We start from the raw sequence: 25,902 nt of genomic DNA, 5'->3' as shown, positions 1-25,902 counted from the left end.
GCAGAACTTGTGACCCCGCAGGGGACCCAATGCTGGAGCAGTCTGCTCCTGAGGGACTGCACCCCATGGAAGTTATGGACCCATGCTGGAGCAGTTCGTGAAGAACTGTAGCCTGTGGGAAGGACTCACGTTGGAGAAGTTCGTGGAGGACTGTCTCCCGTGAGAGGGACCCCACGTTGGAGCAGGGGAAGAGTCCTCTCCCTAGGAAGAAGTGGTGGCAGAGATAACGTGTGATGAACTGACCTCAACCCCCATTCCCGTCCCCCTGTGCCGCTGGGGGGAGTAGGTAGAGGAACTGGGAGTGAAGCTGAGCCCAGAGAAGAAGGGAGGGGTGGGGGGAAGGTTTTTAAGATCTAGGAGTTTTTTTCTCCTCTCCTTCTCTGATTTTGATTGGTAATAAATTAATTATTTTTTCAAGTTGAGTCTGTTTTGCCTGTGATGGTAACTGATAAAATGATCTCTCCCTGTCCTTATCTCGATCCACGAGCCTTTTGATTTACTTTTCTCTCCTCTGTCCAGTTAGAGGGGAGTGATAGAGCAGCTTTGATGGGCCCCTGTCATCCAGCCAGGGTCAAACCACCACAACAGTCTAGCATCTGACCCTGGTGCTGGGTCAGCCTCTGCGGGAGAAGTTTTTCGTAGTTCAGCCTCACCATGTCTGGTTACAGTGGTGGATCTCTGAAGTACGGGTTCACCTGACTGGTGAGATGTTCTTTGAATGTTTGTCAGTCTTTTGCTTGATTGTACTGTATTTGTTTCTCCTTTAACCTTGAATTTTCTTGATTTTGTGATCATAGAGCATGGATTTTTCTAAGGCATTTGGCAATGAAACATGGGTATAGTTATCAGGATTGTCAGGAACATAAAGCATCGTGGTTTTGCCCTGCTAATCAGGACAATTTACAGTGTGTCCTTTGGATGTAATATAATAGAAGACAGAACTTAGCAGACTTTAGTATTAGTAAGTGAGAACTTGAAAATCCAGTAGGAAATGAGGCACATACTTAGACATTGAAGTAGGCTGAAAATCTGTCTCTAACTAGTTTTTCCTCTCCTCTCTTCTTCAAATCCTGCTCTGAATGCTACAGTCCATGTCATTATTGGCAGTAAATCCATCATTTCTCTTTCATGTTTTAATTCTTCTACTGTGCAATCTTGTTAGCTTACTCATTTGCTAAATGAGGTACTTGCAGTTGTCTTCATATTCCTTCATGTTTGTATATCACTATAATTCCTCCTCTCTAATTCACACAGAATTACTTGCTGTTTTGCATACAAGCCATGATAAAAGGAAATTGCTAGCATTATCAGTAAATTTACATTAACAGATTTACCTGTATGCTTGAGCCTACAGTTTAAAAGGTAATGAGTCTGCATCTTTCAGTACGCAAAGAATATTTTAAAATCAAGACAGGTATGTTAATTATAGAAATAATAGTTTTAGTTGTATATTATATACAGGGATACCAAAAAGTTGAGCTCCAGTAAAATGGAAAGCATGGATCATCTTTTGGCTACAAAACAACAGTTAGAAGGAAGACTTAAAAGGCTAACTGCTATCCCTTCTGCATGTACTTATGCTGATCCTAAAGCGGTGGATGAAGATGTAAGTAATTCACTGATAACAATAACATGGTTTAGTTTTTCTATGTCTAAAACGCATGAATTTGTGCATAAATACATAAAACACATATAATGTGTGATGCAGTTGTATCATAACAGTATGCATTGACTTTATGAAACATTCTGAGTATTTTCATTTAAATTTGATTCCAGGTATCAATCTTAGATAACTTTATTTTTAAGATGTATGGACAACTTTCATTCTGCCAAATAAAAAGATGTTGACTTGTCCTTGTGATAGGAGTCCTGGGATATATGCTACAATGAATTTATTTCCATGAACTATCAGTAATACAGTTCTGTTACATGTTGATTCAGATCTCAGACTTCTATTTTTCTGAATGAGTCATCAGCATAGACTATATGGCACCTTTGTGTGATTATCAAAACATTTTTAAGCCCTTCATATCTTGTAAAAATACTCAATAATAAATTATTTTAGGCTCTAAAAGTTCTATTTCCCACAAAGCAAAATTTTCTGTGCTCTTCAGTGTTATGCCCCCTGAGGAAAGAAAAGGTGAGAAAAGCACTGAAAATCTGTAGATGTTCATCAGTAACATTAATGTATATATTTGTATATAAATAATTAAGGAATAATTTATCAAAGCGTTCTACATGATGTGGTTTCCAGCATCAGTGGGTGACCAGGCCTTGATCCAAAAGATCCCCTCTGGTGTACACTTCCTGAAATGTGACTGTGGCTCGTGTAGCTGTCTTTTCATGGTTGGGTTTTTTTAATTAAGTAATTGTGATATATACTTATTAATTCAGAGAAAAGGTGCTCAAAATTTTGATGAAGTGTCTCGATAATGCTTTCTGCTTATTGTGATATGTCTTGAAAGAGAGGAAAATTCTTTGTATTGGAACAAAACTTGAAAATTCTCATGATTCCTTATCCTGGGAACTTGGGATCCCAATGACAATTTTGGACTGCTGTCAGCCAGCATGGAAGGCACATTGCTTCCCACAGTTGCACATGGGTAAAGGCAGTGAAGAAGTAGCTTGGAATTTGGAACAGATGGCACATAGCTGTAGAGTGAAGTTCAGAAAATACAGAAAAAGCTTAATTCAATGCTATTTCTGAGTTTGGGAAAGGGAAGCTTCTAACTATGTAGTGAGTTGAGATGGTGGTACTGAGCAGGGATGACAAGCAAGAGCAAAAGAGTATCAGTTTCATGTAACTACTTAGGAATTTGTTCTGTGATAGTGGCACATAGTACATGGTCATGAGGTCATGCTTCAAGTAAGAAAGTAATGAAATGCAAGCTTGCCATGTCTGGTTGCATCTAGCTGTGTGGTATGACAATCAGGATTGTTGTAATGGTATTTATTGAAGAGGTGAAAAAAACTGATAGTGTATAGAGGTGTACTGAAGATCCTGGATTTGTTGTCATAATAATGCTACTGGTGGTACACATCCAATTATATACTGTGGACTTCAGGTTCACTGAATATCATAGACAACCCTATTTCTCTGCAGATAAGACTTTTTTTCATTAACAACACCTGCTTGTGGTTGATACTTAACATCTCCTTTTATTTGTAGACTTTGAGGAAGATTTTTCATCGTCTTAGGTTTGAGAGAAGAGGTTATCTGCAGCAAAAGATGGCACGGAGGGGCATTGGGTATCATCATGGATCTATGAGCACCAAGGAAAGACAAGTAGTAGAGATGCTTTTCAGGCTGGGATATATCAAGGTTGGTAAATTGGGATCAGTTCTTTTTTTAAAAAATTTTAGTTTCTCCAATGCTTGACAACCCTTTCAGTGAAAAATTTTTTCCTAATATCCAATCTAAACCTCCCCTGGCACAACTTGAAGCTGTTTCCACTCATCCTATTGCTTGTTACTTGGGAGAAGAAACCAACACCCACCTTGCTACACCCTCCTTTCAGGTAGTTGTAGAGGGCGATAAGGTCTCCCCCGAGCCTTCTTTTCTCCAGACTAAACAGTACTAGTTCCCTCAGTCACTCCTCATCAGACTTGTGCTCCAGACCCTTCACCAGCTTTATTGTCCTTCTCTGGACACACTCCAGCACCTCAGTGTCCTTCTTGTAGCGAGGGGCCCAAAACAGAACACAGTATCTGAGGTGCGGTCCACCAGTGCTGAGTACAGGGGCATGATCGCTTCCCTACTCCTTCATTCTGCTCTGCATCCCTGTCTCCCAGCTCAGAGGGCTGGGTACCTGGAGAACAACCGGTCTTACCATTAAAGACTGAGGCAAAGAAGGCATTACATACCTCAGCCTTTTCCTTGTCCTTTGTCACAATGTTTCCCCCCCGCATCCAATAAAGGATGGGGATTCTCCTTAGTTCTCCTTTTGTTGCTAATGTATTTATAGAAACTTTTTAAATTGTCTTTTACCACAGCAGCCAACTGAATGTGTTTTAGTTAAATGAACTCTATAGGTGTATGATATTTTGTACTGTCTTCACGCAATAGTTCAATTTGTGTTCAATTTCAGTATTATTTTACTTTGTATTCCCTAAAAGATGTGGTTTAGACTTTCAGGATACAGAAGTTTAATATGCGTATGTAATAGCTATATTAACTACAGTAAAGAGTGAAATTCATGCATGTTCATAGGTCTATTGAATTAATCAGTTTAAAGTTTAGCTATATGAAAATTTCCCCTCAATTTAACTTGGATATTACAGCTGTTTTTTTTAAAATTGGATATGGCCATTTCTAATAGGTATATATGTTTGATGTTTTATAGGTAGTCACAGCTACTTCAACACTTGCTCTAGGAATCAACATGCCTTGTAAATCTGTTGTCTTTGCTGAAGATTCTGTCTTCTTAGATGCCCTAAATTACAGACAGGTATGGAAATAGAACCCCTACTTTTTATTACAAGAAGCATACACACGTAACGGTTGTCACACATGAATTCAGAAAAATGTCTTTTCTTTTACATATACTTCTGGGTATGTTCTGAGTTTTAGCTGTTCATTTTGGTGACAATAATAGTTTTAGCTAAGCTGATTTTACTCATGTTTCAGAACTGCTAGCCCACAGATAATGTATGTAGTCAACAGACCTGTTTCAGCAATGAAAGTATTACAATTGCTCAGTGTGTTAAAGACATAGATTTGTCTTTCATTTACGGGAGCTGGAAAGACAAAAGGTGTTTTGTTCTAGCCAGGGTTTTACAAATGTGTGAAAAAATGCTATAAGAACATACAGTGGGGATGTAATGAGGAAAAGAAAGATTGCTGACTGGATTAATGGGACATTTGAGTTCCTTCCATCTTGGACATGACACTCCACACAGTGCAACACAGCAGTGTGCAGGTGAGGTTGCCAATGCAATAAAGCAGAATGGTGCAACTTAGTGAGTGGGCTGAGAGACTCTAACCTCTTCATTAGCCCCTGTTTCTTGCTCTTGTGCTACTTTTCAAACCTGTATTTTCATGAAGTACCGCCAGTTTGCTGCTGGTACAGGAGGCCATATAGACCAGATACAGCTGATGGCATCACCTGGCAGGTAGCTCTGAGTCAGAGTATGAGCAGATCTGTGCAGTAGCCAGACCTACATGTATCTCCCTTCTGCTCACATAAATTATATGACTCCAGCTTTGTCACATCATCTGGTACAAGGGCAAGCCCCCACAATAGACCTGACCAAGAACAGGTAATCCAAGCAAGGGAATACATCCTTAGGCATCTTCTCTTTATTCCTTATTCATATTCTCTGCTCTTTATTCATTCTGAGATTATCTCTGCTCCAAATTTACCCAGAAATAATTCAGAGCTAAATGTAACTTGAAAACAAAGCTGGTGTGTAGGTATAGATTAAGTTAAAACTTACCTTAAAGAAATATAAATGTTAAAAAGACATGTGAGAGAATGTAAGTATCCTGACCAGTGTTTAGGTCTTCTATCAAATTTAGAAGTTCATATTAAAAAAAGTAAATAAACCTACCACATTTGTAAACCAGCTATATTTGAGGTAGAATATATTTTGCACACATTATCTTAATAATTCTTCATAAATGCTTTATGAAGACTGTATAGATTGAACCAGTATATACAACTTAGGTATATTTTATTTAAATATTAATAATTTTATTATATTCTCTGCTCTTTATTCATTCTGAGATTATCTCTGCTCCAAATTTACCCAGAAATAATTCAGAGCTAAATGTAACTTGAAAACAAAGCTGGTGTGTAGGTATAAATTAAGTTAAAACTTACCTTAAAGAAATATAAATGTTAAAAAGACATGTGAGAGAATGTAAGTATCCTGACCAGTGTTTAGGTCTTCTATCAAATTTAGAAGTTCATATTAAAAAAAGTAAATAAACCTACCACATTTGTAAACCAGCTATATTTGAGGTAGAATATATTTTGCACACATTATCTTAATAATTCTTCATAAATGCTTTATGAAGACTGTATAGATTGAACCAGTATATACAACTTAGGTATATTTTATTTAAATATTAATAATTTTATTATTTTAATAATATGATTATTAAATATTATATTCTTAGATGTCAGGACGTGCTGGAAGACGGGGACAAGATTTGATTGGGAATGTGTTCTTCTACGATATCCCACTGCCCAAAGTTGAAAGACTTATCAAATCCAACGTACCTCAGCTGAAAGGCCAGTTTCCTCTGACTGTTTCCTTAATATTGAGACTCATGCTGCTCGCCGCAAAGGCTGACGACAAAGCAGATGCCAAAGCAAAGGTTTAACTTTTTTTTTGCTTAATAGCAATTTAATTAAATTATAATGTCTCCTTAACACGAGCAGAAAATTAGGCACTTCAGAAGTAAGCAATCTGCATCCAACTGGAATTGCATACTCTGCTATACCACTTCTAGTACCTGTGCCATCTTATCCACAGTATTGTAATGTCCATTTTCATGCATTTATTCTTTGCAATAAATATTATCATCAGAAAGAATGCTACTACCAGGAATGTATTTTTACTGACTCTTGTTCTATGCAAAATTTGCATTAACCTGGAGAATCAGAAAGTCTTCCGATATTTAAAGTTTCAGTTTTATTTGAGGAAAATGTGTGAACATACATTTCCATAGGGATGATAGCTATGAAATGCTATCTCAGTTGAAACAAAGAGAAAATTCTGTGTGTTACTCACTTGTTTAAATCTGCATACTAACTCTCTGGAATCAAAGGATTCTTATTCTTACCATTTAATGTAGTGATTTAAGTAAACAACCCATGACCATGAATCGGTCAGAGACCTCCTTTTGTGATTATTAAGGAACTTTCACCTCCAGATGGTCTGGTTTTTACATCCATTTCAGCGTGTAGATATTTACTTTCAAGGACTCACTGAATGAATTCAGACAGATGTCTTCTTAAGATAACAAAGTAAATTGGTAAACTTCTGTGTTAAATATTAAAATGGTATTAAAGTGTAAGAAGTAATTTCAAAACTTCCTGGTTTAGTTTAATGATATTTAAACCCTTGTCTTTTAGATCTCTATATGAATTTCATGTAATTAAATTTACAGACCACAGTATAAATTTAGAAAATGCACACACATCTAACAGACAGAGGATGGACTGTTTCACAAGCATTTCCAGGAGTTAGGCATTCAATTTAAATAAAAATACAACATAATCCCCACCCAGCATTTTTACCCTGAAAACCAATTAATGAAAAAAAAGCATAAAAGCTGCATATTGAATTTCTTTGCTTGTTACAATATCAACTTTCCCTTGGTTTCTAATGGCTTTTTTCTTTTCTTTCCTGTTTGTTTGACCAGGCATTGTCAGTGTTGAAGCACTCACTGTTGTCCTTCAGAAGAGAGAGATATGCTGAAATATTAAAAATTTATTTTATGTTTTCCTTGCAATTTCTTATCAAAGAGGTAGGTTTTAACTTGTTTTCATAAAGAGTCATTCTGAAATCTACAGATGCTCATTGTGTTTCATTTAAAGACCTGTGTATTTTATATTCTATAGCATCAGGCTATTTCTTTCTGTCAGAAAGAAATTTAAGGAAACACAAAATTAGAGTGTTTTAAGTTCGAGGTTAAGTCTGAGCTACTTATGTTATGGAATAAATTCAATAGGCAAAATCTTATGGTATGGTCTATATGATTACAAATTGATTAGGAAAGTAAGAGTTGTGCATTTATATTGTATCTGAAGATGCATGCATATGAAATGATAGGGTTTTAAAACATACTAAGGATGACATTATTTCCAAAACGCTGGGAGAAGTTACATCTCTAACAAAAATTTAGGAAGTAGGTCTTAGAGAAGACTGAAAATTAGTGGTGTATCTCTCCATAGTAATAATTTCAATTTGATAGATTCCATTTCGGAAAATTTTTATGCATTACTCCATTTTGGCTTACAGCCCAGGACTACAGGCAGTAAGAGGCACAAATAATGTGATGACACTAACAAGTCATCCGTGCCCAGGTTTCCCAGTCCTGCTCTGCTCTAACCAACATTTCTGCCTCTTCTGCTGTGTGTCCCTTCTATGTGAGACCAGGAGTCTGATACTCCCATTGAAAAGAATCTAGGCAGTGTACAGAGAGATTAGTAACATTTCCAAAAAGTTACACTTAGCCTAAGAACTGCACAAAACCTGGATCACACACCTAGTATCCTGTCTCCAATAATTTTCCCAGGGAAGCATATTAAAAAAAAAAGGGGCAACCAAATAATATGATTCTCTGGATGCTCCCTTCTTTCTTACAGGGTGTGATGCAGAGTGATCTCTGACAGGGAAGATGTGCTGGAATTTCTAGCCTTTGATGGAGTTTTATTCCATGAGCTTGTCCTATTGTTTTTTGAAACTATATAAGCTTCTAGCACCCAAACATCTTGCAGCAACAGATTTGACAGATCACTGCTTGCTGTGATCAAACATTCAGGTTAACAGTTTTTTGTAGTGAAAGTCGCATCAAATCTGACTTTGGTAACTGTATGAAATTTTCATTTGCAACATGATCTAGATCAGCGCTAAAACTATGAAGTCAAGATCTATGCTTTGCATGGGGAGATGAAGATGTCCCATGGAAATACTCAAATAGTTGGTGACTTGTTTTTCACTAAGGACAATTTTTTGCCTTTCAGTGGAAGCTGAATGGTCTCAATAGGTACCTGTGCATTAGGTTGAAGGACTATTCTTCCGAATGCCACCATTTTATATTTTTGCCATCTCCAAGTTCATCTTTCACAACTAAGTGGGTTTGCTTTAAATTAAATAGGGTTACTTGGATCAAGAAGGTAACCCCAGAGGATTTGCTGGACTTGTGACACACTTGTACTACCACGAACCTTCAAATTTTGTTTTAGTGAGCTTTCTTGTGAAAGGTTTATTCCACAAATTGTGCCAGCCAATTAAAGGTAAATAATACTCCATGCATCTTAATTGCAGTCTATAGCAGGCTCTGTAACTCCAATGGTTCTGAAATTTTCTATGTGCCTTTTTGCTGCTGCCACATTTTGCTTGCCTAGCCTTCATCATATCCTTGGCCTCTGCCTCTACACACACTGCATATGCTTATATTTCTGTCTGAGAAAGCAAAGGCACATGTAGGGCAATGCTAGTATCAAACCCCTAAATTTCTGTTTGTGAAACTTTCTGATGAGGTAGGAGAGAATGCAAGATGTAATTGCCATGTAGCAAATAAGATGGATGACCACTCTGAATACCGACAAATTAAAAAAATGTACTAATGATGTCTCATTACATGAGTAAAATCCATTCTGTGCCCTGAGATATGCTGCAGTATGTGAACATAAAAGAATTTCTACATATTAGTTGCTTAGTTATCTACCAGAGTCTTTTGTATGTAATAAGTCATGACAATGGCAGCTGGAAAGCAAACTCCTGAATAGGGGTTGTTTATTTTAAGCAAAAAAATATTTTTTTTCTCCTTACCCTTTCATGTTTAACCCAAGTGCTTTCTGTTTTGACATAGGCTCAACTGTCTTCTCAGAAGATGTCCTTGAAAAGCTAGTGCTCATTCTAGCAAACCTATTTGGGAGAAAATATCTTCCACCCTGTTCAATGAAATACAAACGCACATTTTGCCAGTCAAAGGTAGAGAAAGCATTGGTCTTTACTGTAACTTATGTTGTGTACTGCTTCAGTGAACTTGTTTCCTTTTGTCAGTTGGACTAATGCCATTATTGATGCACAGTAGTCTGGTGGGCTAGCAGGTAGCTGCCCACCCAGCCGCTCTCTTTCATCTCAACAGGATGGGGGAGAAAATAAGATGAAGTGCTTTTAACTGCTCGCTCTGCTGCTCCTTCCTTGTCCTTCCTCCTCACACGTCACCCATGCTCCAGTGTGGGCTCTCCATGGGCTGTAGTTCTTTCAGGAAACATCCAGCTGCTCTGGTGTGGGGTCCTTCACAGGCTGCAGTGTGGATATCTGCTCCAGCATGGCCATCTCCACAGAGAGGGCTACAGGGAAATTGCTGCTTATTAAAATAAATCTCTGCTTTATTAAAATAAAGAAGCCTTGATTTAACCACAGAAGCAGCAGTTGACTGTCAGGTTAAATTAAAAGTACCAGATTATTCAAATATGTTTTAGTGATGACAGATGATTATGTAGTTACTGTCATGGTATTGCAAAATGTAAAAGTACAAATGGCACAGCACTTCTTTATACCATGCAACTCAAGTATCTCTTCTCCAAATGGCAATTTACTTTCTTATCTTCACTCTGTTAGAATTTTGTCTCCATCTAAGGAGCTGCAGCTTTTTGTGACACATACCAATGAACCAGAAGGACACCAGCATGCTCTGTAGTACGTGACACCATAGGCTTAGGGATTTCTCCAAAAATGGGGCAATATTAGTAGGATGAGCATTAACATTAGTCATACACAAAGTTAACCCACTATGTGTACAGGCAGAAAGTGAAACATTTGTAATGTGCTCCTGTTGGCTCTTCTATCCAAAGCCTTAAAATTTTGGAGGACACAGCTATGGCTGAAACAACAAAGGAAATTTCTTCCAGATGAAGATGCTTATGGGGCCAGTTTCCAGCAAGCATTCCAAGAGAAAAATGTTATTTATTTCTGAAAAGTGGGTAGTCCTGTAGCAGGGATTACAGGACTGCTGTGGCTAATGGCAGCAAAGCACCAGTCTGTTGGTGTTCAACAGGTCCCCTAGCAACACAAGATATGCAAAGAAGGTCTGGGAAAGGCAGCCCTTTAAAAGTCCCTTTTTAGCTAGCTGAACATCTTTAACAGAGCTGTTTGCCAAGTATTCTGTGACTAAAAATCTAGGAATGTTGTACTTATTGTTTATCTTCCATGCCTTTTTCTGCATGAAATTCATGTTCATCTTTGAGATCCATTAATTCTAGATGGTCAGGCAGTCCAACAAGTTGGGTAAAGTTTGGAGCGGTACTCTTTCTTTCCTTCTACTGATACTCTATGTGTGTACTAGTACTTTATGTATGCAGCGATGTAGAACTGACACTTTTGGAGAAATTACCTGAATTAAGTAATAAACTGCATGTTATTTCAGGTCTTTCTGGAAGATCTGCCACAAGACTTTGCAAATGCTGTAAAAGAGTACAACACCAAAGTAGAGGAAAATTTTGCTCATTTTCTTCTGACAACAGCCAAGCTGGCAGATATTGAACAAGAATACAGGCTTCCAATGTCGAAGGCAGGTAGGAAGTGAAAATTAATGCATATTTATAATTTGTAAAATTGATTGAAAGTAAGGTTAATTCTTATTTTGTGAAGAAAAAAATGGCGGCCAGACATGCTAATAGAGAGATACAATTTCTATTTCATTTTTGTTTTACAAGCATTATAGATTATATTGTATATGGTAGAAGCTTTGTACAGGAAAAGGATTATTTTAGTGACTATTCTTTAATTATTTTATAGAGTAAATAAAAATCAAAGGGAACTTTTTACAAAAGAAAAAATATATTAAGTGTAATTATTGAATAAAAGCCTTTTTATCTAATCATCAATGCATTTGTAGATCCTCATGTGCCTGTGATACTTGAATTGCTTTCAGAGTCTTGCAAAGGTTACATTTTCAACATCTGAACAGCCTTAAGATTGAAGAAGTTAAAGAACATTGCACCATTTGTTAAATCAGCTAAGTTACTTATGCCAATAAATGATGTCCAATAACCAAAGCAATATGAAAAGGCTTGACTGTAAAATTACCAAGCATTATGGATTGCTATTGGGTGAAAAATATTTAACTGCTACATAATCTTGTGTTCCTTCCTGGAAGAGAGATATAAAAGCAACGTTATATACCACTATAACATTGCCTAGCTTGTCTAAAATAACATGCTTTCAAAAAGTGCAGTAAGGAAGCACTTTAATTATAGCAGATAACTGTGTTTATTCATCCTTTTTCCCTATACTGGTGCAGTGATTTTTTTAGTCTCTGCTGTGTACAAATGAAAAAAAAAAAAAGCCCAAATCACCTTACAAGCTACTCTTTCTTAGCATCTACCTTGAGCATCAAGTATGGGGATACCTGAATCATAGGAAGTTTTGTATACAGCGGATGTCAACTTAATACAAAGGTGAGGCACTGGGCGAGATAAACAGATAAGGTGAATGCAAAACAAGATTGAATACTACGTATCACTTGAGATGATAGACAGCAGTTTTCCATTTCCAGTACAAAGCACTAGGAAGTGCTGCCTAATGGTATAACATTAGCAACACTATAGTGAAATCCTATTTTTTCATATTCAATTTAAGATTGCTTATTTAAACAATGGAGGGACTCCACACCTTGATATGTTGCCTGAAAAATGTAGGAAATGAAGAGCTGTAAATCACAGAATGATGGAATACCAGATTAGAAGAGCAAAGCATGGGCTGCCTTGCATTTTCAGAATATATATTCCTTTATATATATTAGTGTTACTAATGCTAATTTACCCAGGATGTGAGCTGTGGAAATTGAATTTCCTATTCTACTTTAATGGTACAATTTCTTGTTTAAATAGAAGATGTAATATGGTTCAAGTTCAAGAGGTGGTACAGACTTTTGTACTTATTTACCATAACTTGGGGTGAGGCTGCAAAAAAAAGTGTCAGACTGCTGAGATTTTTTTATGAATGCCATAAACAGTGTTAACTACAGCATACTTACCCTAACACAAAGCAGAAAAGGTTGCAGCATAAGGATTGAAAGTATCGTTGATAATTTGGAAAGAAAGAGTAAGTTTCTGTTTTGAAAAGGAAAATAAAAAGTACAAATATATTTAGAAATAACCAGACAGGTCTTCTACAGACTATGATTGAAGTTACAGGCAGACCATAAGCCAACTGAAATGCCATACTGTTGTAAAAACAGGAATTCATCCTGGGTTGCATAAAGCAGAGTGCTTGTACGTGACAATCTTCACATACTTAAGCTCTAACAGGGCCTCAGTTAGAATATTAGTTCTTTAGAGCTCCACACTTCAAGAAGAATGTTGGCGGGGAGTCCAGAGGGTAGCAATAAAAATCATTAGATGTCTAGCTATTAAGGTGACCTGCGAATACAGGTTGAAAATAACTTGTTTTCTTCAACGTAGGACAGAATAAAAGATGAAGGTAAAGTAAGTCTCTAATAGTAACAGTCCCTTTCTTTTTGGCACAGCTTCATGCTGTTAGCAATTTCAGCTACAGATGAGTCAAGGAGAAACACTTGAATTGCAAGGGGGGGATTTAGATGCACTTACTCTCACTGCTAGCAAGCTCTTTCTTATATACTGTAATCAGTTGTGTAGAGGTTCTTATGAACAAAAGAAACATCTATCAAGAAGGACTTAAGTTTAGAAGATTAACTCTATTTCCTATTATCTACTGAACTGAAAATTTCTCACTTTTATAATAGATTGCTGGAAGGGTGCGTGTGTCTGCATAGCTCACTTTGTATTTAAAACTTCCCGTATAGATTTTACATCTAAGAATTGGCATGGCTCTGAACTGGCATCTTATTTGATGGACAACACCAAAAGTGTATCTGCCATCTCACCTTTTGCATGTTTATCTGGAGTGGTTGATAACGATCTATTTCATGGGGAGATCATTAATAAAGTAAGTTATTTTTTCACGGGGAGCAGATTTTTATTACAGTTCAATAAAAATTTTTTTTATTACAGTCTTCTTGCCTCTGTATAATATGATGGCACTGTGTGCAAGTGTCCTTCTTTAGAAGAAACAATTTGAAAGGTCTCAAAAAAAAAAATCAGCACTGAGTAGCACCTTTTTTTTGGGAAAAAAAAATGTGTAAATAGTTTGCTTTCTTGAAAGGCCTCTGTTCCTTTCAACTCTGAGACAAGTCAATTACTCTAAACTTTCAGATTCAAACCATATCCTCAGTTTGTTTTCTCCATGTCAGGAGTTTGTTCGTTTGTTTTGAATCATTCACACAGTAGTCTGGAATGATCCTAGCAAAAGGATGCAGTATTGCATTGATCATTTGCTTCTCAACTAGGATTTCAGTGATTACGTTAGGTAGCATATGAATTAGCTTAATTGCAATTTCCATTGACATGTTTACTGTCAGCTTGCATTTTCCTGCAGTCTTCTACATGGGCTTTGTAGCATTGGGGAATTATCACGACTCATAATTCTGTAATAGAAAAAAATTAAATTCCTGCAACTGGGGATTTGGAATTCACCTTCATCCTTAAAAACGTTCCATGCTTAAGGTTGATTAATACATTCAAAGCATCAGTGAGTCTGAATACATGTTCTATGCATAAGGAAAAATCCTCATCTAAAACTGAAGAGAAATCCAGTGACCTAGTCAAGACATTACTGAGAACAGCCCAGAGCTGCACTGGCAGCATAAGTCACTTCACTAACAAACTCTCTCCTGTGCCTCCAGCCTACATGTCCTTACAGTGGTCCAGAATTAGAAGTGTGGAACTTTCCAGTTGTGGGTCTTAGAGGTATAGGTTTGACAAAGTAAGCACATAAACAAAAACACAGTAGCTATTCAACAGATTTTTTTATTTTATTTTATTTTTAGGCTGTCTTACGTTCCCTTGGAATTAATGCCCGAAACTGCCCCCTGCTTTATTTGAACAAGTATGATAATCAAGGAAGAAGGCAGCCACTCAATGCGTATGCACTGGACTTTTATAAGCACGGGTCCTTGATGGCATTGACAACTGATAACTGGTATGTACTACCATTTTTAATACGGTTAAACAGCAGCATTGTTTACAAGATGGTACATAAGTACATCTTTTTGGTTTTAAAGCATTCTCCCTCCAGAACTTAGGGAAGGAATAGCTGTTAAATATGATTAGATTAGGCAAATGTTTTAATGCAAATAAAACAATATACTACCTTAAAGTCCAATGGCAATGGCTGTAAAGTATTAGCTGGGTATTCAAAACAGTACCATAAATGGGAAGCTTGACTTCAGTGACACAGGTTATTTTGATGGGCTCTTCAGAAGTTTTTATTTAATCAAGGTTTTTTTTACAATTATAAAGGTCAGAAAAGCCCCTGAGAGGAGGAAGCCCAATGCAGTAGTCTAGAAGACGGTAACAGTAGTAGAGAGATGTCAAAAGCTTGGTCAAATAATAAAGACAGAAACAGATTAAAGGGGGAATTAATGATCAATGTTAAAAGATACAGGCATCCAAAACACAAACTCATTTCTGATACAGGAAGACTGTCATCACAGGAACCTGACTTTCACAGTAGCAAGGCAATATTTGCCAGTAATACAGTGTTTGTATTAGTATTGCCTCAATACTTACCCTTTTCCTAATTTTTTCTAAGCATTTAGCAACTTGTCCTGATAATTCAGTCATACTGTCATCTCTTTAAATGGAAAAAAAAAACCAAAACCACCCAACCACCCATCAAAAACTCTGTGCCCAAACTGGTCGACCACTGCCATATCTCAGCCTGTGGTACATGCAGTCTTCCTCTCTCCTTTCCTCCTGGATCACTTATGCTCTTGATTTTCCAAAACTCGAGCTTTATCTTTTATCTTACTCTCTCTTGCCCCATTATCAACAGATGAGGAAATACAGATTCTTTGATTCTATCAAGCTGATCTAGTGAAAGATGTTCCTGCCCATGGCAGGGGAGTTGGACTAGGTCATCTTTAATGGTCCCTTCTAGCCCAAACCATTCTGTAATTCTATTATTTTCAACACAATACTAATTTTTTTTTAATGTTGTATTCTTAATTACTAGGAACTGAGTTTATTAAGCTGCTTTTCAGTAATCAGTGGTCCTTTTTGCAAAATACAGGGTCTTCATCATGTGTAGAAAGCTTACACTATTTCCTGCTCAATTTAGCCAGGAGATTTGTCTGAACTATAGCATTCTAGTTTAGCTTGTGACAGGTTATTCAAACAGTGAAAACCATGTACCCAAGATGATATTAATAAATGAAATTATCTTGCCGGATATCACTCACGAGTCTTTTATATGTTTAGCATAATTATAGAAGCATGTGTGTCTACAGCATTATTATTTTAAGCTTTTATTTATTCTAGAATAATCCTAATGAACTGTTATGTCAGTGTTCAAGGCCATGGCATATGCTCTCTGCATCCTGACCCAGCCTCTGTGGCAGGGTTTATTAAAGGTGAAACACTATGTTATAGTGCATGTCCATTTGAATTTTTTTTCTTTTGTTAGGTTAATTGAAGGAGATGCTTACTACGCACTCAAGGATTTTTTACTCCTCATTAAGTCTATTGGGTATGGTAAACTTGTGTGCTTTTTAATATACAATATATTTTCATCTTTGAAGCAAGTTAAAATGAAACAATGCTTTATTTGTGTCTTTTTTTTTTTTTTCTTTAAAACAGAACATCACTGAGTGAACTGTGTGATGATCCAAATGATAATGTTCTACTGGCATTTCAACAACTGGGCAAAATCTATGACGAGAAACTGAAGCGTGTTACCTGAAGAAAAAAAAAAGTGGCAGTACATAATACTCTTTACCACACAGATCAGTGGCCTTTTAAATTAGGAAGTGACTACTTCTGAGTTATCAACTATGTTTCATAATGAAGCTTTAGTAATATCCAATCTTAGTAATACAAAGTTTACTTTAGAAAATTAACCTTTACACATTGACATTTTAGCAGCTCCAGTGTCAAATAAATAATTGTTTCTAATAGATTACAAAACTAGGTAATTGTACATCTTTTGATTGCATTTTTTTTTCAGGCAGTAATATATAGATGTTAAGACAGCACTCAGAAATACACTGAACAACTGTCACATTTCTGACAGCTGGTGAGATTAGCCTCTCAGTAGGATGGCATTGGAAACTTTCAGCCCATTTGTGAAGGAAGTTTAGCAATTACAAGTAAATAAATTGGTCTAATTATTTTCTAAGGTTTCTATTAAGTTATGAAGTAGTACCTTCACGAAAGATACATTATAAAAGCTTTTAAACCTAGCTGCAGTTTTAGACTACAAAATTTTAAGTATAAAGAGTGTTTTATATCAGTGTAATGAAGTTTGATTAATAAAATATTCCAGCCTTATGCAGAATTGCTTCATTTTTCACCTCTTGTATCTTTAAGAGTCAGAAAGGTCCAGGACACCTCTAGCATACTTGTCAAAAAGTCCCTTGCAATACAAACTATTGAATTTAGTAAAATATGTTTCCTAACTATTTTCTTGGGTTTTTTTGCTGGGAAAAGCAAAGTTTTCAGTAGTATTTTCCTGAAAACTACATCTTAGTCTACCTGTAGTCTGAAAAAATTATACACACACATATTATGTTTAGATAACCTAAGAAAATTAGGCTTCGATTGCTACACATGATTTTATAATGATGACAGAGACAACGATGCAAGTTATTCTCTACTGATGGTAAGCAAGATGTGCATTAAGGACAATTCAGAATCCCATTTCTTCCGGTTAGCTCTGGTGTTCATCAAATGATCACTGATGAAGTCCTTGACTTGAAATCTCTTCAGGCATTGTTAAACTACGTGCAACGTGCTGCTAGGAGATAGCCAGGGCAAAACCTGTATGTAGTCAGGTAGTGCTGCTGAGCTACCATCAACCGACTTAAACTCTTTTTTTCCTTACAGTTTTTTAATGTGTGAAACAAAACAGACTTAGAACACAGTGGTAGAAAAGTGTTTAAACTCTGCTTGGAAAATAAAATTACTCGAATTATTCTTTCCTGTCTGGCAAGTCATGCCCTATGTAGATAAATCTTGCAGAATTGTTCCTCAACTAGGGTAGAAGTGACCTTTCCATGTTCATGTTTCCCAGATATAAGTGGAGTAATTTTTTTTTTTTATTTTAGCTAAGACACAATTAATTGACCAAAGAATAAAGTCAGAAATTGATGCTATTGTGTTCTCAGTTATTTGACCAGTAAGCATTAAATCCTGGGTGAAAACCAAACTTATTAGGTCTACCACAGGGTACTAATTTTATATGCAGAAAACCATAATGTCTCAAAGCATTAGTAACAGCAGTCAACATTCCACTTTTAATAACATGTATAAAAAGCACCTCACTCCTGTTATGGCTTTTACTAAGGAGTCAATAGTGAAAGATGACAAAGTGATTAAGTCAAAATGACCAAGGAATCAACTTGTGAAAATATTAAAAAAAAAAACCAACCCAAATCGGTAATTCTACCAACTTAGTAGACTGTAATTTTACTGTGACTTATCGTAAATAAATCATCCTGCTTACCATTTATTTCCCCTGTAAAGCCTTAATGCTGAGCTGTAATACACTTAAACAACAACTTGCCATGCTTGAAAAGCAGTCCTAGGACTGTATTGAACCCACAAACCAACCATTTCTGCTTTCAAAACCAGCGTATTGTAGTCTGTTTATTTGCTTTATGAATTCTATAGTGGTGTCTTTTCACCAAGAGATGAAGTATCTGCTTGAAAGTATAACTTTATCAAACTCTCATGAAACTCTGTAATAGAAATGAACAGAAGATAGATACATTAGTAATAAGCAATTTTAAGAAACTCAGTGGGGTTTCTGAATAACCCTAACTCATTAGGAAAAAAACATTTTCTACAGCCTTCTGTCTCTCAAATTGTTCCATTTCTGTGGCTTTCATTGTAGTGAGAGCAACCTCCATCCATGACACTCTGCCGTTATCTACACGCTTTGTCTTCCAGTAATTTAACTTAATACCTTTTTAATGCTTCTCCCTTACACATGCAGAAGAACATGACAAGAATGTCTAGATATAAAAGCAGAACAGTTCTTAGGAGAAAACTGAAATATGCTAAGACTTGAAAGATGAACATCAAGAACTATAAAACTAACAATGAAGAGAATTTTCACCACCTTCCTTACTATAATGCAAAGGGAAGATTAGTTAAGTTTTATAAATTCTAGAAACTATTTTCAGCACTATTAATAGAGGAATGCACTGCCACAGAAACACTGACGCCGAGAATTTAACACAAATCTAATTCGAAACAGATCAATGTTTCCTAAACCAAAAATAGTATTTCTAAGTATTCTGTTACAGTAAGTATATTGGCAAGCCTTGCAGATCTTGAAGTTATATTTCTCTTATGAAGTCACAAAGATAATTTAGGAATTTAAAAAAAAAGGTGAAAAATTCCAAAGGGATATTAAACATTCTGCATTCTACAGGTTGACAACTTATTTAAAATCTGGCACCAGCTTTTGCTGGAGTGAACACCAAATGAAATAGAGCTTCAATCTGAAATAGTACTACTGTAACGTATTCTAATAGCTAAACCAAAATTATCTCTTGGATGCAATAAAATGGTTAATAAATTAGAAAAGATGGTATTTTTCTCCTCACTTTGTACTGAAAATTCAGTGAGTTCTGGATCATTAATACAGTGAGAAGTGCTGTTTTCCTTTTTTAGAAGGAAATGTTTGCGTTTTAATAGCTAGATTCTCCTAATGCTTTCATCAAAACAGCAAGTTAGTATCTGTCCACTGATTCCCAAACTGTTGCCAGAATGAACTGAAAATCAGTTTTGACTATTACTTTTCATAAAGGCAGCATTTCAGAAGCATAGCTGACCCCCTTCTGCAATGTACAACAAGAACACTGAAGTGGTGTTTCGATTTGAAAAGCGTAAGAGAAACTGTTGAAATACACTAGAAGTTGCACCTTCAATATACATTAAATACATCATAGAAAAAGAAAACAGCCGGAGGGAGAATACACAAAATGACTTCCAGTAACACCCTTCAACATCCTCAATTTGCCCCATGGTTCTCCTCCCTGCCTCCCTGCAAAGGGAACGCTGTTGGCAATACCCTCTCACTGATTTCACCCTAGTGCAAGTGCTGCTGTACCGGAACAGCGATACACTGCTTCCTGTTGCCGAGGCTTCACCAAACCTGCTTTCTCGGACACCTCAGTTGTTGTGTCGCTGTCCCCCTCCCCATAGCCCAGGAGCACTTCTCCAAAGGTCTGCATTCTTAAAGATGCAGCATATACAGTCATACTTGAGTCTTAACAAGACATGACATTTTTGGTTGTTTCTTCGGTTTGGGTTTGTACTATAAAAACACTTTAGTATGCTGTACTTGCTGATAAGCAGTTATGTTTCTAACACAGAGATACCTCAATTGGCAAGAATCAGGGAGAATAACAGCTGTAAAAATCACAGGTATCCCCACTTTTTAATGTGTTAAGTAGCATTTATTTAATTCCAGCTTATTTAAGTATAGTTATCTTCTATGTCACTCACTCTTCATGTCTCCGATTTTCTTCTAGTAGATACTTTGTCTTCAGCAACAGAAAAATATTCTGATGCACTGCTGGTATCAGTAGAGACAGATGTTTGACTTAGCTCTTCAGTGTCAGAATCACTGTCGCTCGGCACCCCTCCTGCCTCATTTACTGTTAGCACAGAACCTCCTGAAGATGGATCACTGCATGCGCCAGGAACAGAACAAGCTGCATTCTGAGACTGTAAAGTCACAGGTTCATCTTCCCTCCTAGGACAGGAACAGTTATTTTCAGCAACAGTTTCACTTTCTTCATCTTTTACCTTTGTTTCTTGTTTTGTTGCTGTAAGTTGAGTGGAAGATGCATTCTCGTATTTAACAGGAAGGACAACTGAACACAAAGGCTGACTATGAGAAGAATTACTATCAGCAAGCATTTCTGCACTTTCATCTTTCTTAGAGGAGTTCATAGGAAAGAATGAACCTTCACATTTTGGTTGACTATGTCTAGAAGCAGGCTCTGCACACTCTGAAGATACAGGCTTCCCCAGATCGAGAGGTATCTTGTCAGGAGGTTTCATCTTCTCTTTTTCCATTTTTTCAGTACCATTTCCAGACAAAAACACAGAGGAAGTCAGTGAATCAGAGGTATTTCTGACAATACTTCCAAATGAAAATACTGGTGAAGGCAACTGAAAACAGTTATGTCTGAAGGAAAATACACAGTTACTGGGGAGAAGGGGGGACTCTGAGACATCATCCACCCCAGCTGCAGAGTTGGTTTCTGAAGTACTGCAAGCTACAGTCATGATGGATTCTGAGGCATTAGCTTTTTGTTCCCATGAGACAGATGGTTTCAGTGTACCGTATTCTGCAGTTTCCTTTGCCAAAAGCTTTTTTTCTCTCATGTGAGATGATGTATTTTTGTCAGATGGCTCCTCAGATTGGCTAAAAAATGAGGATAATGGTAAAACCTTAAAGGAATTGCTGACTCCCAATCCTGCAAAACAATCTCTTTCTGGATTACCAAGGGGAAACGAAAAATCTGGCTTCTCACTTTCTGCTGAGTCTAAATTCAGACTGGTTGAAGCATCAGAAGCTGTGGTTTTGGTTATAGGAACGTGTTTTCTAAGTTTGCTTTCATCCTGATCATCGGCTTTATCCACATGATCACATTTTCCTAGATAAAACTGAGGGAAAACATTTTTCCTGTCTTTCTTTTTAAAGGAGAATGTACGTGCATCTTTAATAAATCTGGGTAATGAGTTGTTACATGCACTGAAAGCAAAAGGTAAAGCAGAAAGTCTCTCTGTAGAAACATCTAGAAATTCTGAATTTGAAACAGTAACAGCTACTGATGCTGCTTCTTTTAAGACGGATGAAGTGCTAGAATTTGTGTCCATTTCACTGGAAACAATAAATGCCGATGCCTGCATTGGCAATTTTTCTTTACTTACTAAGTCTTTCGAGTTTTCTGATAAGGCTGGAGTGGTTACTTCCTGGGAACTTCTCTCCTGAAATAACTTTAAGTCACTTTTTGTTTCCAAAAAGTTCATACTTGTGGATGGGATGCTGTGATTACTGCTTCCAGAAAAACTTCTCTCAAAGACATCTGCTCTTTGCAGGGTTCCCATTTTTACTTTATCTGTGTTATTTGCTTTGGTAGGTAAAGACACAAAAGGAGATCCTGAGGACCTATCCTTCAAAGCCTCAGCAGTTACAAATTTATATTTTTTATTTGCAGGTAAAGTCTGTGTCTTCAACTCATCGGTGAGCTTCTGACGTTCCATATAGTATTTGTAACGTAACTCCTACAATTACAGCAAAGAATTCTGTTAAGTAAAACGGCATTTGTGGATTCAGAGGTTATAAAACTCACGTACAATCCTAAGAAAAGTTTCTGTTTATTCTATAGCATTTATGGTACGTTTTTCCATTGCTGCTAGAAGGCAACAGAATACAAGTCATTATGGACTAGGTAATTGGAAACAAAAAGAGACTGTATTCAGTTTCATGTCAAATCACCAGGAATTTAGGTACTCTTAGAAGAGTGAATTCTATTATCGTCAGAAAACAGAACACGGGCAGATGACGTCCTCTTCAAATAAGCAATAGAGAGGCTTATTTGGATTAGAAAGTTACATATGTGAGTCAAAAAGCCACAGTAAAAGTAAGTACTTGAAGTCAGTAGTAAGATTAAGTTCCAGCTTTCTGAAGAAAGAAAAAGAGTAAAATCCTGACAGCTTTAATAACCTAGTCAGATTTACATTCAAGAATTGGAAGGGTATCTTTCTACTAAGAAAACTGAAAAATATTGTAAAAGCTTATTTAGAAAGTTGTGTCGTAACAAATAGTAACTCAGCCATACTTACAACAGATGTTCAATCATACCTCATGACTCATGTTTTGAAACGCTGACATTTCTGATATTGACATTAAGCGAGTACAGATCCTGCTACCATCTGCTAGTGCTTCCTCCTGTCCTGCCACAGGCTGAAAAATGTTTTGCAGCAGACACTGTAGTTCATTTTGGTAAGACAAAATAAACAAAGTAGTACAGTGTTGCAGCCCCATAGTTAATAACTTACAAGAAATGTGTTGGGTATATTCTTCCGGTCCTGCCATTGCTTTATGTTATTTTTAAATAGAGTGGGTTTTGTTGAGTTCTCGTTTCCTCGAGAAGGTAAATCTATTAGAAAGAATACAAGAATACTGATGGAGAGCATATTAAGTACGGAAAATAGTGAAAGGTTCCTGTGCATCTAAATATAGATTCCAATTAAGAACAAAAGTATATTGCCCTAAGTGAGACCCTAGTATTTGTCAAAACTTCTGTGATATAAAGCAAGAGGACTGCATAAGAAGTTTTCTAAATGCCTGAAGAGGCCTGCCCTGATACAAAACCTAATATTTTCTCCTATAAGGTAAAAGCATTTAATCAGAGCGTAGTTAACGGTCATGTTACACTACAACAAATACCCATCTAGTTCAGCAACACACTTCTGATAGCAACGATACTGGTTGTATAGGAAAATTACAATGATACTTCCCCCAGCTTCCAAAAATACAGCCTACGGCTGCTCTTATAGAAACCACATGCATAAAATGCATTTAAAAGACCTTGATGAATTTATCATTCATTAAGTTGATCAGATGCTTTCTGAACACTTGCATACTTTTGCCATGCAGATTGTTCATTAGCAATTAGTTCCACAAGCTGCAGGTTCCTAGAGTGACTTCCCGAATCTTGCCCTATATTAAGTCCTTCTTCCCTACCTTTAACAATGCCTACGTTAACCGGCATTAACTTCAGAGCCAAGATTTCATTAACCACAGGTTTGATATCCATCTTCTTTTGAGTATACTCTGGTGGTTTTTCATAGCTAGATGCTATATTCATCAGGTCAAGCTGAGTTTTCATTCTGGGAAAGGGAAAAAACAAACAAAACCAAACTTAAACACTTTTCTTAAGGCTCACATACCAACAACTAAATTAACCTAATACAAAAAAAAATTTAAAAGAAATCACTAAAGAGGAAGAACAAAGCAGAAAAAGTAAGTCCCAATAAGTTTTCTTAAAACTTGGTACTTGACAATTCCCTTGAATTAGGTTTCATAAACAATGAAAATTGCAAGAAGTACTGCCTGTAGATCAGCAAAAAGATTAAAACACACTTACTTTTCTTAGTGTACTATGCCTGAATCTAAATTATATACTTTCTTCAGAGGGCATTGCTAATGTTAGTCTGAACCACAAGATATTTTAAAGAAATCCATTTCCAATATTCTCTCTTAAACTCTGCTTAAAAAGTGATACGAAATGTAAGAATCTTTAGACAGAAATATACAGGGTATGTGCACTGCAAACAGAAAAATGAAGACACTGCAGCATCTCCATACATGCCCTTAGACTTAAAGATTTCTGTAAAAGCTCCAGGCATGCTTAAGTGTTCCTAAGTTTAAGTAAGATATACAAAAAAATATCCAATCACCATGTATTAATAAACTCCTATGCTTAGTTTTTGTCAGGGAGCCAATTCAAAAGATCAATTACCTCTAATGCCAGATAGTACGTGACAAAAATTTGATACATTTCCTAAAATTTGGAACATGGAGCATCCAAAAATCTGAAAGCATTATAATGTCTTAATTACTAAATACTATTTTCATTTTAAGTTGCTATATCTGACCATATCCAAAGTAACTATTTTCTTAGTTTTTAATCTTAAAGTCATACTAGAGAACTAATAAAACAAGAAAAAAAAATACCTTGTATTCAAGCCACAGGCCACCTATAAATAAAACAAAAGTTGGTAAGATAGGAGTTTTTTGCCAACTTTCAAAAGGAGACTATTGCTTTATCAAAATACTTCAGAGACTGAACTCCTTTTCTTCATTTCACAGAACTATAGGAAATAAACCTGTTAACATTAAAAAATAGTGGAAAATAAAAGAACATCCAAATGTAAAAAAAAAAAAAAAAAGTATGCCTGGGTGCCTGGGACAATAATTTATCTTGTAGTATTTTGTGTTAAAGACAAAAAGAACTCCTTCAGAGACAAATGAAGGCATTCAAATAATGAATCATGACCCATATGGTTATCTAATCTATTTCAGATGTTCTGATATTTGTAAACATTCAAATAAAAGACTATTTTGTATTTCTTGGTGAGAGAAGCCTCTGCTACCTGCTCTCAAGATACTATTACACTGAGATTAAAAAAAAGCTGTCTTTTAGTTTTAAATCAGCCTGATAATGTCAGTATGAAGTGCACTGCACTTCAGTCAAGTGACACCTCCCAAAGAATGGGTAGTGAAAAGTAAAAAACTGGCTGGATTACAGCCTAGCTGCTTCCCTATAAAAACCTGGTGATCTCACTGTACTGAATCTTAAAAACAACACCACCACCCCCACCACCCCCCACCTCACTGAAGAGAGCCGTGTACTGTTATGGGGGCAGGTGGGAAAGTGCTAAGTTTAAAGTGTATTAATCACTGGAGTCACTATTTCTTCCAAAGTGGGAGTGGCTTTTACTTCAGGTAAAAGTGAAATTTTCCTTAACAAGTTGTAACCAGAAATTTAGTTAAAATCTAAGTACTTTCTTAACTTCTCGTTTATCTGAAGGCAGCAAAAAGACCCACTGCAGAAAACAGCAATATGCTGCGGTTGCTTAGGAAAGCTTAAGCCTTGAAGTTTAAGGAAACACAAAATTCCGTAGTTATTTAAGCACTTTACCCCATATCCACCATTTGCCTAAATTCCATGTAACTGCAGCTGCAGTGTTGACATGAACAAGATGAAAATGACTACACTAGCTTAGGTAACAGTGAAGATTAAGCTTTTGTCTTGCATTCCTCTAGCATTTATGCCTAAATCACACACAGTGTTTTTCTCCGCAGTTCCCTTAAACACTACAAGGAAGACTTTCAAGGTATCATACACAGAAGTGTACATACTACGTAGTACAGTGTATATCATAAGTACCTAAGCTAGCTTTCAATAGGCGGATTTATCTCCATTGCACACCTCGCTGCAAAGTTTACAGCAAGTTTTAAAATCTGTAAAATCACCATAGCTCAGGTATCCCAACATGGTACTTCACTGTGCAGCACAGACAGGTTATTGGTTCTGGCTCCACTCTT

The 25,902-nt window shown here is 36.5% G+C and overlaps 2 protein-coding genes across 11 annotated transcripts in view; one reads left to right on the top strand and one right to left on the bottom strand.

Annotated features, from left to right (window-relative positions):
* DDX60 (DExD/H-box helicase 60) overlaps positions 1 to 17,339 on the top strand; it is a 46,346-nt gene extending 29,007 nt beyond the window's left edge. For 2 of the 9 annotated variants that reach the window (XM_035890882.1, XM_009635330.2), the window contains 12 exons: positions 1,462 to 1,606; positions 3,170 to 3,322; positions 4,344 to 4,448; positions 6,122 to 6,322; positions 7,373 to 7,477; positions 8,831 to 8,969; positions 9,548 to 9,669; positions 11,111 to 11,258; positions 13,511 to 13,653; positions 14,594 to 14,745; positions 16,231 to 16,293; positions 16,404 to 17,339. In XM_035890882.1, coding sequence (XP_035746775.1) covers positions 1,462 to 1,606; positions 3,170 to 3,322; positions 4,344 to 4,448; positions 6,122 to 6,322; positions 7,373 to 7,477; positions 8,831 to 8,969; positions 9,548 to 9,669; positions 11,111 to 11,258; positions 13,511 to 13,653; positions 14,594 to 14,745; positions 16,231 to 16,293; positions 16,404 to 16,506 — 1,579 coding nt within the window. In that variant the 3' untranslated portion in view covers positions 16,507 to 17,339. The other 7 variants (XM_035890886.1, XM_035890884.1, XM_035890887.1 and 4 more) reach the window with 7 other exon arrangements.
* Positions 17,340 to 19,460: 2,121 nt separating this feature from the next.
* LOC104123116 overlaps positions 19,461 to 25,902 on the bottom strand; it is a 9,027-nt gene continuing 2,585 nt past the window's right edge. Inside the window, exons 4-8 of one of the 2 annotated variants that reach the window (XM_009635329.2) lie at positions 24,529 to 24,551; positions 23,536 to 23,681; positions 22,848 to 22,948; positions 22,651 to 22,752; positions 19,747 to 22,070 (exon numbers count right to left, since the gene is read on the bottom strand). In XM_009635329.2, the coding sequence (XP_009633624.1) occupies positions 20,283 to 22,070; positions 22,651 to 22,752; positions 22,848 to 22,948; positions 23,536 to 23,681; positions 24,529 to 24,551 (2,160 nt within the window). In that variant the 3' untranslated portion in view covers positions 19,747 to 20,282. Of the gene's footprint in view, positions 22,071 to 22,650; positions 22,753 to 22,847; positions 22,949 to 23,535; positions 23,682 to 24,528; positions 24,552 to 25,902 lie in introns of both variants that reach the window. The other variant, XM_035890891.1, reaches the window with a different exon arrangement.

This window comes from Egretta garzetta, unplaced genomic scaffold (assembly GCF_000687185.1).
Source record: "Egretta garzetta isolate BGI_Z169 unplaced genomic scaffold, ASM68718v1 scaffold593, whole genome shotgun sequence".
Taxonomy (NCBI): Eukaryota; Metazoa; Chordata; class Aves; order Pelecaniformes; family Ardeidae; genus Egretta; species Egretta garzetta.
The sequence above is the reverse complement of the archived record's forward strand: the minus strand, read 5'-3'. Positions and strand labels throughout refer to the sequence as shown.